Source organism: Leuresthes tenuis, unplaced genomic scaffold (genome assembly GCF_036924035.1).
Source record: "Leuresthes tenuis unplaced genomic scaffold, fLeuTen1.0.hap1 SCAF_6, whole genome shotgun sequence".
Classification (NCBI taxonomy): domain Eukaryota; kingdom Metazoa; phylum Chordata; class Actinopteri; order Atheriniformes; family Atherinopsidae; genus Leuresthes; species Leuresthes tenuis.
This window is the reverse complement of record NW_027325360.1, coordinates 4,856,541-4,872,519: the sequence shown is the minus strand read 5'-3', so window position 1 is coordinate 4,872,519 and position 15,979 is coordinate 4,856,541. Positions and strand designations below refer to the sequence as shown.

Here is a 15,979-nt window from a genome sequence, read left to right as displayed (position 1 = left end):
GAAAGGTTGCAAAAAAATTTGGGAGGCGCGCTCTCGTTGGACGATCACGAGCGGAAGTAGCGTTTGTTGTTTTTTCCTTCTGTTTCCGAGACGTTCAGGGTCTAAACGGGTTCAACAACCGCGTCTGCATGTCTCTACTAATTCCCTCAATAAATCGTCTTCTACTGCCCCCGAATGAAGGTAATGTCTAGCCTGATTTTGCATTTATGTAGCAGCCACCTTAACCGAGCTGTTTCGGGTGAAGTTAACAGCTAAATCCGTCTCCATTCTTGCCAGCTTGTCTCCCCCGCAGTCAGCCTCGGTAAGCCCGTGTGGCGTACGCTCAGCAGCCGCTAGCCAAACAAATCCAGCGCCGTGCTTTGAAAGCGGTGCACCATGAACGTAATTGGGGTTTGTCTTGACGCTGTTTTTCCGTATCATAAGTATGTATCGATAAACGCATAAGTTGAGGGCGTGTTTACCTTGGTGTCAGGTGGGCCGAACTTCAGGGGCCCTACGTTATGTGCTTGTCACTTTTGACATTCTAGCTATGTTTGGACCCTCGTCCCTCAGCTGTTTGAGCAGTTGCCATGGCTGGATTTTTTCCATTTACCCACTCTCCCACCTTGCAAAAGTAATTCCAGCTTTAGCACTTCTGTAGTTTAACTGTGATTTCTCCTGGAGTCTAAAATATTGAAACGGTCTCTGCCATGGGATGACAGTCGCTTCAGTAATTGCAATTTTATGCGTGTCTCTAGATGGTTGTGATATGAAATGATAGGAGGCCATATGTCTGCCTGCAGCTTATTTGTGACCTGGTAGTGTGTTAACAGGTTATGTAATTATTTTCCAAACTTGTTCACCTCGGCCAACCTTATAGATGCAGGCACAAAACAGTGTGCACCTTGTTCCTCACCTCTGCGCACCTCTCATGTTCACATGCACGGTGCTCATAGGCCATGTAATATTACACGTTTGGAACATGTGCTTCAGAGCCATGCGTGCTGCTGCTGACAGGACAGGGATTTAAATAACAGACTCCTGCTGAAAACACCTCCAACTTTTTATGGCCGCTCCAGAGGCAATCATCAGAGGCTGATCATCGGGGCACATTTTTCTTATTGATGATTTTTTATGTCGTTTCCTTCTACTGTTTACAAGTAATGCTCAAGTAATCAAGGGAAACGCTAATAGTCATGTTATTCATCAAGGACATTTAGTTCAGAGTCAGGTGTCACACTATTGTGCTGTAAGCTCAAGATATCTGGTCTCTCAGATAATGATGCTTCGTAATTAATCCCATTTCAGTGACATATTTCTATGTTTAAACATCTGAACGCATTGTTTGAATGCATGTTTGTGTTCAGACATTCTGGTTAAGTTTTGGGAGACCCTGGTAGTTTGTCTCCTTTATCTCCGTGTTGGCCCAGTAATGGACTGGGGACACGTCTTTGGACGTAACCTCTTTCTCGCTCCAGCTGCCCCGCGACTCCGAACAGGACGGAGCAGGTGTAGAAAATAGAGAGCTCAGTTCTGTCCAAGCGTATAACATGCATATGTGTATTTGTCCAGCTCTGATAAATGAAATAAGTGAATCTGAACGCTTGCTGACAAATGCATTTATGTATATATATATATATATATATATAGTTAATCAATAAGCGGATAGTTTTTAAAGAAAGAACACTTCTCTTTGTATTACATGTTTATAAAGTATAGATCAGTAGCTAATTAAACACAGAGCTAAGTCAAATATCACTGAAGTATCCATCTTTGGGTAACCATTGAAATCATTCAAAGCTCTCGGGTTCATGTAACATTTTCATTAACTATAAAGTTATTAGATTATTCAACCTACATTTTTTGCAAATCCTAATCTAATATTGTGTAATTGTCCAATAAATGAGTTCTGGGAGACAGTTTAACCTTGTTTTAGAGGAATTATCAAAGTTTAAAAAAGAACTGCGAAAGAATTCTGAGGATAAAAGGCTCGAGTCTGGAGAGACTTTAGAGGTCACGTAACATTTTCTACACGCACACACTTTACCCCTCTTATTACGACATGTTTCAATAGAGATGCCTTAAAACAAGAAGCCATTCTAAATCAAATGAGAAGGTTTTTTAAATGAGTCACTTTTAGGGCTTAGCCCTGTGATTTTATAGGCTGCTCAGTTAGCTGCTCCAAGTGTCCTGCTGTAAATATAAAAAGTCTTTATTCAGCTTCTGTGGCTTTAAGATCTAATGTTTGTTTCCCTGCTGTCATCATAAAGTCCTCCGGCTGAATTTAAACTGCAAGGCTAAAACAGATCCCTTTAGACGCAAGCTGAATGTCATCTGGACATATTACATCAGTGTCTGAGCTCTTTAGATTCTTGCCAATGAGTCTCCAGGTGTTTGCTTTGGTTTTTTTAGGTTTGTCTTGGTCGAGACTGTGTGTCATGGTCAGGGTGGATACACCTCCACCCAGCAGTCAAATGCTAGTACACGCTGTCTCAGGTTGTTGGATTCATAAGCCTCGTAGAAAACCTGGTGGTTATTTATGTGGTTATTCCGACTGGGTTTCAAACGTCTGACTGGAGCAGAGACGGGAGAGAAAATAAGGAATTGGATCAGATCTTTATGACAATCAGTGGTCGTTGTTGTTGTTGGAGGTTTTTACTGCCCTGAGAAAGCGTAACACTGTAAGTTGTTGTACTGTAATTAATTGGTCTGCAGAGCATTAATTAGCAACTATTCTGTGATCAATTTGAGAAATTTTGTCCTAATTTCTAAGTGAGATGCACGATTATATCGACACCTCAACGACATCCATGGATAAAGGCTTTAAAATGAAATATCAGTGTTGACCAAAAATGGCAGAACGAGGATGAAGTCTTCAATTTTAAGTCTACATGTTTTAATTTTATTTCTACCAGGTAGAAATAATATGTTGAGTCCTCTACATATACAGGTTTCAGGTCTTTTTGGGTGTATTCAAACAAAATCTTTGTTTTTTTCCTTTATTTGCAGATTAACAGGTATGCCAAAGGAAAAATATGATCCTCCAGATCCCCGCAGATGTTACACCATCATGTCAACTGAGGAGGTGGCCAGTGGGAAGAAGTCTCACTGGGCTGAGCTCGAGATATCTGGTTAGTTCAACTAATTCCCATCGGACCAGCTTCCATTGGAGAAAAAAGCAAAACAAAACACAAACAACGAAGGCTTTGAGCTGGGGCGCAGATCTGGGATCAAACAGATAAATGTAGAGGCCCTCAGAGCATCGGTTGCCAGAATGACTGCCGTGGCTCAGCTGAAGACATTCAGGGTGATTGTTTGTACATGCAAACTGAAGCTGGGCTACAGTTTTTAACTTCTGATGTTGCTGAAACCAGTAATTCAGTTGTAGCACATAAACAAGTAAGGATTTAGCGTGTAGACGAGGAAGCAGCTTGCATTCTGACATGGGAAATAAATGTGAACACGTTTGTGGCTCAGGTATAAGTTGATGGTATTTTAAAGAAATTCCCCTTGATGCAGGACGGGTGAGGAGTCTGAGCAGCTCGTTATGGACGTTAACCCACTTGACGGCGCTGCACATCAACGACAACAACCTGACTCGCATCCCGCCCGACATCGCCAAGCTGCCCAACCTGGTCTACCTGAACCTGTCGTCCAATAAGCTCCGCAGTTTGCCCGCCGAACTGGGCAACATGGTCTCTCTCAGGTAGAATGTTCTGCTGAGCCATTCTGTCACAGCCGGTGTAAGAAGCAGCGTCCTCTGAACGTTTGAGAGGCGCGAGAATGCGGTTTCACACAGCTTTAGAGAACGGTTGTGCTTAATGAAAAGTGAACACCAAGATATTCCGATGTTTGATATCACAAGTAGATGGAAAGTACACACACACACACACACACACACACACACACACACACACACACACACACACACAGCTGCCCACCAACTTGTTCCAGCCATCACACAAAGTAGCGTTTAGCTACAAGATGTCTCCAGTTGGACTGAAGGACTTTAGTTTCTCTCATGAAATGTGTTTTAAAACAGAGAAACACAGCATTATACCGTTAAACTTCAGTTTCACACCATTTTTTCACGCTGCTGTAATTAATGTTAAAAAATGTGACCGTAGGACGTTAAATGTCATGTGATCTTTTAAGCTTATGGCCTGTTTTTTCCTTTGTGCTCTGATGAAGGCCACCAAGCCATTGTTTTTAATCGGGTAAATAGCAGAAGTAGAGATCAGTCAACTTGTCCTAAAGTTTCATGTGTGTGTAACTTCTCTAAAAAAAAGCAAACACTTGGTGTAAGTGTATCCTTTCAACGGGAAACTATGACAGAAGGATATTTTCACTGCCGGACGTGTTGAGTTGTTAGCTTTTTGAAAGGACAACAGTTGTACTGCACTGCATGTACTGAGGATGTTTGAATGACACTAGGAAAAAAACAAATGATTGTGTTAGTTTGACCCAACCTGCACTTTTTGAATGCAGGGAGACGTGTTAGTCCAACTAAAACCAGACTAATATCCCCAGATAAGGCAGGTGGGGAGTGAATCACTCTCAGTTAGACTCAGACAGGCCTAGAGGCTCTGCAAATGCTCCAGAGTTCCATCTTTTTGATAAATCAGTCCAGTTTAAGTGTATATTAATACAAATAAATGTCCAAAAAAGCTGCTCTCATTCACATATTTTTCAGTTTCTTTTGTCAGATGGCTAGATTCATCTGAAACTATGATTGAAAATCAGCCAGCTAAGATTTGGCTATGCTCCCACAGAGAAAGTTAGAGGTGGCAGAAAACTTTATTCTACTGACACAGCCCACAGCTCGCTGCGTCAATAGACCAGTGACAAGGAATTTAAGACAAGCCTGACTTAAATAACTGATTTTATCTCTTCTTTTGTCCCATTCTTTGCAGGGAATTGCTTTTAAACAACAATCTTTTACGAGTTCTGCCTTATGAACTTGGGAGACTTTTCCAGTTACAAACCCTGGGGCTAAAAGGTGAGAAAACTCTTTTATTTTGAAGCAGCTTAAACATCCGCTCGTTCTGTTTATTATTTATTGTTCTGTCCTAAAATAAAACTTCGAGCCACACGTTGGTCGATGAATAAATCAGGCTGTTTTACACGTCTACGTTCGGGTTGTATTTATAACTAACTGGTTTTATTGCAGGCAATCCTTTGTCCCAAGACATCCTCAACTTGTACCAGGAGCCCGACGGAACCAGAAAGCTTTTGAACTACATGCTCGACAATCTAGCAGGTTAATTGCTCAGCTGCTTCATCTCACTGCAGCACACCGTGTGTCTGTTATAGTGTGTCTGCCACAGACTCATGAGCACTAATCCCTCTTTTCCCCTGCCCTCCCATTTTTCCAGTGCACCCAGAGCAGCTCCCCCAAAGACCTTGGATCACTCTCAAAGAGCGAGACCAAATGATCCCTACAGGTCAGTTTATCGGACAACAGCAACGTGCACCTCAGTCCTCCTGTTGTCTCACTATATGCCCATTCTTTTTTCACCATGGAATGAACATGGCTACAACATGGCCAACTGCTAATTATCACTCATGTCTGCACACAGCTTAATAATGTTTTTAATTTAGTCTCTCCGACTGAAAACCAGACTGATGCAAGTTTTTTGTTTGGATACGTTTTAAGTAATTTAAGATAATTTATTTTTCTGTCATTTTGAAGCACAAAGATAAAACTCTGTGTTCATAAAGCACATTAAAGCCTCTTTTGATTTGCTTTTCAAGTGACCTTAAATTTTGGTCAATGACAGGATCATAACATCTTTGTTATATAATCCTGCTTGTTGTAAATTCAACTTTCATCCAAAGTACGATAATTCATGTTTAAGTTGACCATCTTATTATCGACCTCACACAGCCCAACGTGGCGCCCTCAGGTTTGGTAGAGATTCAGTAGAAAGACGCTTGGAGAACCAGTCAAATGTGAACATATTTAGCTGAAAATGGCCTGAAATCATCAGACCATCAGTTGCATCACTTGTGTCAGTCATTGTAGTTGCTGTATATGTAAAAGTAACGTTTTAACTATTATTTTGGTTTACATCTTTTCTACTTTTGTGTGCGCCCCTGCAGCCGTGTTCACAGTCATGTGCTACAACGTCCTGTGTGACAAGTACGCTACGCGACAGCTGTATGGCTACTGTCCGTCCTGGGCCTTGAACTGGGAGTACCGGAAGAAAGGCATCATGGAGGAAATCACCAACTGTGACGTTGACATTATCAGCCTGCAGGTGAGGCAGATGTTGGCTTTATGTTTGCAAGGTTACACTTACAAGTAGACTGGTTCTCAAAAGACGTGTGGCGACTGAAACATTCAAAAAGCATTAGATTGGGTTGGCAGTCAGTCGTGGTCAGATTGCCTGAGTTTTAGCTCTGTTTCCAGCTTCAGTCAGCCTTTAACTGATTTTCATGGGGGAGGGCACTTGTTTCCAACATGTCCACCTCAGCTGTGCCAACATGTCACACATCTGTGCTGACAGGGTTCAGCAGTGTTGGAGAGCAGTTGTCTGTTGACATTTGTCGGTGTTATTCTTTGAAAAAGAGTTTAAGCACTTTGGGAGAATAACGAATAATGTGAACCTGCCCCTCCTGAATAAACATGCTCAGCATTCACAGTAAAGAATAATCACAACATCTGAAAAGTCATTTTTCCCTTGTATGCAACCGTTGTCTTCTTCGTCAAGCTTTGTTTCCGGGTAGCGACTCTGACTGTGTCTTTCACAGCCACGTGCATCGTAGCCTCAACCTCAAGCATCACCTGCGACACTATGCAGCTTTGTGTCGTCACTTCAGATCAGCTCCCGGGAAGCTAATCCCTGCTTCAAATTAGCTTGACAATTGAATGAAAACATAGCTAAAGTGAAAGGGTGAAAGACTAACTTTGAATGTGATTCTTTTTTAACCTTCTGCACTGTAAACATGTGTCGACCCTGGGATGATCATCCTCTTCTGTGTGTCTGCAGGAGGTGGAAACAGAGCAGTACTACACATTGTTTCTGGAAACACTAAAGGATCGTGGCTACGATGGATACTTCTGTCCCAAATCTCGTGCCAAACTGGTCTCAGAACAGGAAAGGAAACACGTGGATGGCTGTGCTGTATTCTTCAAGACTGACAAGTGAGCTTAAGAGTTTCACACTTTACAAAACAAGCTTCCGGGGTCACAGGATTTGTTGTCAGAGAAGCTGGTTTGAGGCGGACTGTGACAGCAATTTATGCTACTTCTGTTCTGCAGGTTTACTTTGGTCCAGAAACACACTGTGGAGTTCAATCAGGTTGCCATGGCAAACTCTGAGGGATCCGAGGTCATGTTGAACAGAGTGATGACCAAAGACAACATTGGAGTGGCTGTTCTGCTGGAGGTCAATAAGGACATGTTCTCTGGAGGTAAGAACAGTCGATCCGTCTGTGAACGACCTCCTAAACTTTAAACTCAGAGATCGTAATGCATTGTGCTGCAATCAGTCAAACTTTTCACACTTAAAGCCCAAAAGTGGAGGCAGTGAAGAAATAAGTTCTATTTTTCAATCAGTCTGTTAATTATTATCACTTCATTGTGTTTTTTTAATAATAACATCATAAACAAGTGAAATGGACCAATCACAGCTCACTAATCAACGAATGGTTTCAACATGGTGTGAACAGCTGACTGCTGCAACTTTTCCACCAAAAAGACACAAAACTATGAATAAATAAATCAGCAGTCCATAATATGTCTAATCTAAATAAAATGTCTAAATGAAAGTTTATGTGCAATAGTTTATTTTTTCCACAAGATGTCACAATTGATTTTTAATGCAATGTGAGCAAAATGCTTTACAGGAGGATCCTGCTCGGACAGCATCCTGTTCATCAGTCTGTTTTGTTGAGATTTAACGATATTATGTAATCAGTCAACTTATTTTAGGCTTTTCTGGCTTTTTCCTGTTAATTTGTGTTATTGTGCAGTGGACTTTTTCTCAGATAGAATCCTTTCTCCTTTTCTTCGTCTCTATTTTCAGACATGAAGCCACCACAGGACAGGCAGCTGATCCTGGTGGCTAACGCCCACATGCACTGGGACCCCGAGTACTCCGACGTCAAGTTGATACAAACCATGATGTTTCTGTCGGAGCTGAAGAGCATCGCTGAGAGGGCCTCGGGCTCAGTGGTGACAGGCTCACCGACCTCTGACCCGTCCTCTATCCCCATCGTCCTGTGTGCTGACCTCAACTCACTGCCAGACTCTGGTATGGTTGCCTCGATTGTTAAGAGCTCTGACAACTTTCGCACTCGTAGACCTTTTCAGCATCAGTAATATTGTTTTTTGTTTTTTTTTTATTAGGAAGTAAGGCACATTAGAACAGGAATCAGAGTCAGATTTACTTTGAGGATCACATCATCTCTGTATGACAGTTAACAAGATACACATATTGATACCATAAGAATACTGTGCATCTCCATGGGTTAAGAGCAAGACTTACAGTCTGCCTCCTAAGATGAATGTGGTCATGTGAACAAAACATGACACAATTCAATGAAAATAATAGCAATGATAATGATAAATAAATTACGACGATTACGAGTATTAGGGCCATATTAAAAAATAAATAAATAAATTAGGGGGGAATAAATTACGAGAATAAAGTCTTAAATATTCTATCAGTGAGCAGAACCGTTTAATTAACGTTTAACGTGTAGCCTATAGCATTACATTAACCTTATGTGCTGTTGCACCTTTTCCTTTTTAAGTAGAACAACCCACCAATAACGACTTTAATCTCGTAATTAATTCCCTCCAATTTTTTTTTAAATGTGGCCCTAATACTTCGTCGTAATAAATAACTGAAAATCACTTTAAGTAATAATTAAGGATTAAAGCTGCACAGTATAAATAAAAATTAATAAAAAAATAAAATATAAAAAGAAAGAAAGCAAAAATTAAAAGGAAGAAGAAGAAAGAGAGAAGGGGGGGGGATCTCCGTCTATCAGGGGGCAGGGACTGGAGAGAGTGGAAGAATGTAAGAAAGGGAAGCCACTTGCTATAAAATGTATCAGCGCTACCTTTCAGCTTCAGTAATATTGTTGGTGTTTGACTGTAATCGCTCCAGTTCAGTCCTTTCAGCCAACTGATGGCACATTGGAACCCCGTCATCCACTGAATTAAATCAGAGCTCTGAAACTCTTCCTGCTCTTGGATCCAGGTGTGGTGGAATACCTGAGCAACGGAGGAGTGGCCGACAACCACAAAGACTTTAAGGAGCTGCGCTACAACGAATGTCTGACCAACTTCAACTGCAATGGCAAGAACGGCAACTCGGACGGAAGCATCTCACACAGTTTCCAGCTGAAGAGCGCCTACGACAGCAATCTGATGCCTTACACCAACTACACGTACGACTTCAAGGTAGAAAATACGCACTTAACTGATGGTTTTCCAATGCTGGCTGCACGAGTTTACACTTCTGGGTGTCTTTTATTGCACTTACAGGCTGCAGTCATGTCTGCATGGTAGGAAATGTCTAAAGAAACCATCAAACTTGAACAACTGTTTTCATTTTAGATGGCACAAAATTCCCACTTCTGCCACTTCAAAAAAGGCTCGGGCTCAGTGCTTTCCACCAAAACTAAAGTCTCTTTGGTTCCCTTTTTGAAAAAGCAGCTGACAAAAGTTTAGATCCATTTTCATTTAGTATCTGACTGGAAAATATGAAGTTTTGGTAAACTGAGCATCAAATTAAAGAGCAGAAACAGTGAGTGGTTAAAGCATAAATCCAGCAGGCGTGAGACTGTATTTACTGTTAGACGCATTAATACGTGTGGATTGTTTTTATCATTACGAGCTGTTTGCTGTGGAAGATTCCAGTGGGACAATGAGTTACGTCACAGTGCTGCCGAACAACACATTTCTGTGCTTTTTTTCTAAAATCTCGGCCCCTGTCTCGTTCTTTCATTGTCATCATTTTGGCTTTGGTTTCAAATGAGTCACACAGGCAGCTGTCACACATATTAATGGGTTTCTGCTCCAAGTTGCATCATGGCTCGAGGTTTTCCCTTCCTTGTGGGGACTTTTTACAGTCGGAGAACCTCTGCTCTGTGCAGTTCTCTTCTTATTTTGCTTTACAACAGCACAACTACATCAACTACTTATATGACTAATTAATAATCAGTGGGATAGAACGAAATGAGTCAAGCTTATGTTCTCATACCCATCCAAAGGGCTTTAGTAGCATTTCCTGAAAGTTGATGAGCTGTTAGGTTGAGAGGTTTTTTCCTCTATGCGAACTTCAACATGCAGTGATACGAATGCGAGATCTGCCAACCGCAGTGGAACGGAAAACACAAGAAGTGATTTATAGACTTCAGCCTGAATTCAGAGTCTGTACAGACTAAAGACCCTAAGAGCAACAGCTCAGTGTTTAAGAAAAGAAGAAAGAGAGTTACTGGAGAAAAGGAACATATTAAGCTGCAGCCGTCACAACTTTCTGCTTCATTTAATGCATGCAGTTGAAACCACAGGCAATCGTGAGCCTTCCCCAGCACCAGTTCTGACACTTATAACAACAAAATGACTGCTTTTCTGGTGATTATCTGCCAGAATAATTCAGCTGCTGGTTAAATTCTGAAGTGTTTCCCTAATTGAGACTAAATCCATCAAGAGTGAAAATGTCCTTTTCCCACATTGATGGCGTCTTTGTGTCTGCAGGGTGTCATCGACTATATCTTCTTCTCCAAGACGCATATGAGCGCCCTGGGCGTCCTGGGACCGCTCGACAGCCAGTGGCTCATAGACAACAGCATCACTGGCTGCCCCCACCCACACATCCCCTCGGACCACTTCTCTCTGTTGGCCCAGCTGGAGCTGCACCCTTCCCTGCCCCACCCACTCAACCCCCTCAATGGTCTGCACCTACCGGTCCACAGGTAGTGCAGCCCGAGGGAGCCCCGCCCACCAGTCTTACCCCAGCTTTTAAACACTGTCATCCCCTTCCAGCTTTATACAAGATCCTGTAGAGTTCACCAGTCACATTCGAACTCTGACACCATCTGACCCCCTAAACCCTGACACACCTGCCCAAAAGGAGTGAAGTATTTGCCCCGTTTGTTTCTCCTCTTTGTTTTTTTTCACACTTTCATGTGTTTGTTTTATTTCCCCCCCTTGAAAAAGCTTGAAACCAAATGCTGGGCTTAGGATGAAGTTGTTAAAGTGATCTCCAATGTCATTTTCTTTTGCCTTCGACATGATCACAGCGGCCCGTAGATTCTGCTCCCACACCGGCAAAGTAACACTATCAACTGTTTTAAGATAGATTTACCACACAAATGTCAGCAGATGAGCTGGCTTTCATTTGAGTTTGGTTTTCATTTCACACGGATATGAAGAAACATTTTAAGATAATACCGTTGCTGCACCACAGCTTGTATGTAAAGTCACAGTTTACAGAAGCGTGAACTGTTTTCACTCCCAAGACACGTTTTAATAAAACAAGTAACACTAAAAACAGCTGAATGTAGGTTATGAACATGTGAAAAGTTTGTTTTTGGTTCACATTTGAGATTCTGAAGTTCTTCATTCAATCAAAAAAAGTAGCCACTTTTAAAAGTAGCATTTGAATGTGAAATCATCCCACGTCACAGCACAGGTGATGCTCTTGTCTTTTTTCTGCATCCTATTTTCACCTCTTTCGACATTGTGATGTCACAATCAAACAAGAAAAGATCTGTTACCTGCACAGGATCTTGCCAGCAAACAAATCTCAAAGCGAAAGCCATCTCGGAGTGCTGCTTCGTTCACTTTACACAGTTTTTTTGTTTCTATGATACGGGTTTTGTATCTTACTTTCATTGTTTTTATGGAACTTTTCAGAGGTATTTTGTTCACCTCATTTGCTTCAGTGTCACGGTACTAAAAAAAAAAAGATATAGGAGTTTTCTGCAGCTCTGTGATGTAACAACACGATTAATTCAGAGCCAGGCTGCTCACAGAATCAGTCCCATTCTTCTTCATTTGCTTTAACATGAAATATGTTCATGACATGCAAAGATGACGGTCTTCCCAACGTTTGACCTTTTGTTTTTGAACTCTTGAAAGAAAATATCATCCCATCAGTTTCCCATCAGCTGACTGGCCAAAGAGTCTCCCACAACAAGTGACACACGATCTGTCTGATGTTTATTTGCTGATTCCAGAGGAAGAAAGAAAACTTTTGTGAAGAACCAGTTAATGATTCCTTATCAAGAGTCGGAATGTATTTACCAAAAGGCTCACCGTGAAAGTGGTAGTTAGAGCTTTTAAATGCCAGATTCCTGTGAACTCTAATCTTTCTATATTTGTGTCGGATAATTAGAACTAATAGCCCTTTATGTAAGTTGTAACTCAGGGCTGAGCTATGCATCTAGCAGTACCTCTCACACTAAAGACTCAGTCACAATGTTCGAGCAAAACCAAACAGGAAGCCGTTGCTCTGAGAATCCTTTATAAGCACAGGTAATGTATGTACTTGCGTACATATTTGTTGTTGTTGTATAAATCCCATGTCTTCGTGCAGTTTTGATAAAACTACTGATGCACTTTCACTTCTTTCCCAGAGAGGGTGACCTGGGGAGCTGAAACTTTTGAAATTTTTGGGTCGTCAAATGGTGCAAATAGGATGAGATGGACGTCCGACTCTCGAGTTTTAAAAAATGAACTGTTTAGTTTTCTTACGAAGCCTTTTAGAGAGGGTCAACTATCGGTGTGATATCGACGAGATGAATAACGCGGGTTGGAAACTGAGCATCAAAACTAGCACCATGACCAGTCTCCGTTACCAAAACTGAAGGAAAAATGCTCATTTTATCTCTGTTTTGAGAATTTCTTGAATAGATGAAATTCTATTCAAGAAATTTGGTTTATTGGTTTATACATTTCTTATATAAACCAGCGGCTCGAAATCTTAAATTTTAAAAATCCAAATTACCAACAAAGTTTGTTTAAATAATCTCAGAAGTCCAAATGCAAATGAGCATAGTTTCATTTAGCAGTAGGAAGCCACTGGTTTACACATAAACAGTCCAACAGCTGCTTTATCTGTGTGATGCAATTTAAAAACTGGCAAAATTTAGGTTTTAATCGGGAATAATTCCATTTTTTTCTCTGATCAGGCATTTGACACTAGCTTAAAATGTTCAAATCTTACTCCATTTTTAGGATCATTTAGAAGTTTGATACTCGGCTCTATTTGCTGCCTGTGCACTCAGTGTTTTACATATCTGGCACATTTTATACTGCAGTGTCCGGTAGACGCTGACTGTTTCAAATTAGATTAGTTTTATTAAAACATTTGCTCTGTTTAGTATTTAACTTGGAAAGTCGTCACTTTGGAATAAAAGGCACCACCCTAAAACATCTGCTTTAATCCATTGGGCTATGCTTCAGTTGCACTTGATTTGACACCAATTTGTAAACTTTAATTTCTGGAGGAGTTGATCTTTGTGAGCATTTTGAGGCCGATACTTCACTCCTGAACTAACCTCCCAGGGTTTTCTGATTTTGTACAACAGCTGTATATAATTAAATGTCTTTGGTGCAGCTCTCACATCTGTGAGAGGAGTGTTCCTTTCTCCTGAAAGGGGTGCAGTTTTTCTCACAAATCAAAGATGTACTTGGTGTTGTACTTCTTCCTTTGCCCGGTACTCATGTGAATACCACCTCCAGCTGTCTCTGATACTCCTGTGGAGACCCAGTGTCTCTGTCCAACTTTGTTTTGGAACTACGGGCATTTTCTGTCTCACATGCAGTCTTTCAATTGGTACTTTGTTCAATTCAGTATTACCGAGTTTTTGAGAAAAAAACATAAATGTTATAGGTCTGAAAGCAGTTTGTGTTGATGGCTTTTATTTCTTCATTGCACATTTAAGTATCGTGTCAAAGCTTTTCATGCTTTAAGATGATGCTTAATCCAAATAGTTTTGTTTTATCCCCCTTTTTTTTTTTTTTTTTAAAGTTCAAAGAAAATGGTTTTGCGGATAGATTTTACATCTTTCTTCACACGCATCTTCACATAACATCCTCAACCGCCTTTTACAGCTATTTCACGATAACATCGTGACCTGTTACTTTTGTCTCAGTAGAGCGCACCTTTATGTACTTTTTCTACAAACAACGTGCCTAGTTTGTACAGCAGCACTGCCCATGAGACCAAGATGCTCAGAGATTAACCCAGCCATCCGTTCATCCCTCCAAACCAACATTTGGGGATGTTTTTGTGGGGAATTTAAACTGAGGAATCATTGCTCACCTTAGACTGGTGTCTTTTTTTAACTAATCCAACCACCAATCCTGGTCTCCATCAGTAATTTATGTCTTAATGTCAATCTCACGCATGTTTGTGGTGGTTTCCAGTCTTCACAACCATCATCACATGTCATTTCTGAATGTAAAACTCCTTGTGCTCCATTTGTGGCCATGCGTTTATTTCTCTGCTCGTTTTAATGCAGACTGATTTTACAGATGTGTGCTGGAGGTTGCCATGTGATGCTGTCCGGTGGGCACCCGGCAACGTTTCATGAGGAAAGTGGGGATTGTGGGGCAATTTTGGACAAATTAGACACGTTGAATTTGATGAAAGGAAAAGGCTGCTGAACTTCAAGGATGCTGCAGAAATGTTTCCAATAATCTGCACATTAGAGAATTCAAAAACACACAAAACGAGTCTGGTAAAAATTAAGATTATGCAGACTTTTAAATCTGAACCTTTAGACATGTTGTGTGTTCTGACTAATGTTATATCAGGAAAATATGAATTCAAAGTGTTTTTTTTCTGGATGTGTTTAATGATAATAGTATATCAAGAGGAACTATTGAAAAGCTTCTGCCTTTCAGAACATCAGTTTTATTAATATGTAATGAGTGAAGTTAAACTGGTTGTGGATCTTCAGCCACCAGCAGTCACCAACAAAGGTGCTACATGATTTCTGAAAAGAAATTTTAAGAACTACATTTAAACCTGTTAAATGCAACAATGACTGTCAGCAGGTTTTATGTAGGTAGTTTCTCACCACATAGGTTTTCAGTCCGACCCGCCTCCACCGCTGACAGCTGTCTGTTTGCATTCGGTTGGAAGGAAAACCTGCAGCTGAGTGGTGAGGAGCTACTAACGCTATACAGGCCAGGTTATGAATTGTGGAAGCCAAATTATGCATAACAATTGAATGTCAAAAAAGTGCAGCGGCACGAGTTCCAGTTGGCCTGAGAGGACAAGTGGAAGTTTGTTTTACTTGATGAGCGGGACACAGATTGGAGTCCCTGACACAGAAAGCTAAACTACAGATCTGTCCTTTGTTGAGGTCCCGTTTATGATTAAAAGAATTCAGTTTAGTTTTCCTAAAGTCATCTGGACCCACTTAAACATAATGTGGGTCCTGAGTGGAGGTTAAATCCCTGCAGCCTGAAATGAGAGAAGGTTTAGATTCTTTACAGTAAAGAAATAACTTAAAACGCAGGAGGGCAACTATACATACCAAAAGAATCTAACATGCTCGGTGCTGGGTCGTCTGTATAAATCCTTATTGAGTGATGTGAAGTCATGTTTGTCAAAGCTTCATCTGTGAAGCTTAACGAACTCCTGATTTCCAGAGCCAGGAATCTGATACTAGCAGGCATTTAACACGCAAGAGGTCTAATGTGGGATGGTGCCGAGTTCCATTATGAGGCTGCCTCCACAAGGGATTTAAGATACTCAAGAATATCGGCCAATACAATATTGGCAGTTTGAAATAAAACTGTTGGTGTTCTGGGGGTTTTCCAAAAAGAACCCAAACACTTGTACCTGAACTGATATGAAGTTAGGACTTTTCCACAAATAAATGAGGACTCAACAAGGGACACATCTGAATGTGAGCCATTACACCGCAGTGGAAAGCAAACATTCTCAGCAACACTTGTATCGTCTCTCCACACACAGCCCTGACTCTGCACACCCTGTGTAGGCAATAAAATGTCTTTTTTTAA

The 15,979-nt window shown here is 41.0% G+C and overlaps 1 protein-coding gene across 2 annotated transcripts; it reads left to right on the top strand.

Moving 5' to 3' along the window:
- Positions 1-79: 79 nt before the first annotated feature.
- Positions 80-15,979, top strand: cnot6l (CCR4-NOT transcription complex, subunit 6-like). Of its 2 annotated transcripts, XM_072387287.1 has the most exons (13): positions 80-180; positions 277-390; positions 2,989-3,110; positions 3,499-3,685; positions 4,893-4,978; positions 5,150-5,239; positions 5,355-5,423; positions 6,082-6,239; positions 6,972-7,126; positions 7,244-7,395; positions 8,010-8,237; positions 9,192-9,394; positions 10,694-15,979. In XM_072387287.1, the coding sequence occupies exons 3-13, from the start codon at positions 2,999-3,001 to the stop codon at positions 10,913-10,915; spliced, it is 1,662 nt and encodes a 553-aa protein (XP_072243388.1). In that variant the 5' UTR covers positions 80-180; positions 277-390; positions 2,989-2,998; the 3' UTR covers positions 10,916-15,979. The 2 variants fall into 2 exon arrangements, with proteins under 2 accessions (XP_072243388.1, XP_072243387.1); XM_072387286.1 differs by lacking the exon at positions 277-390.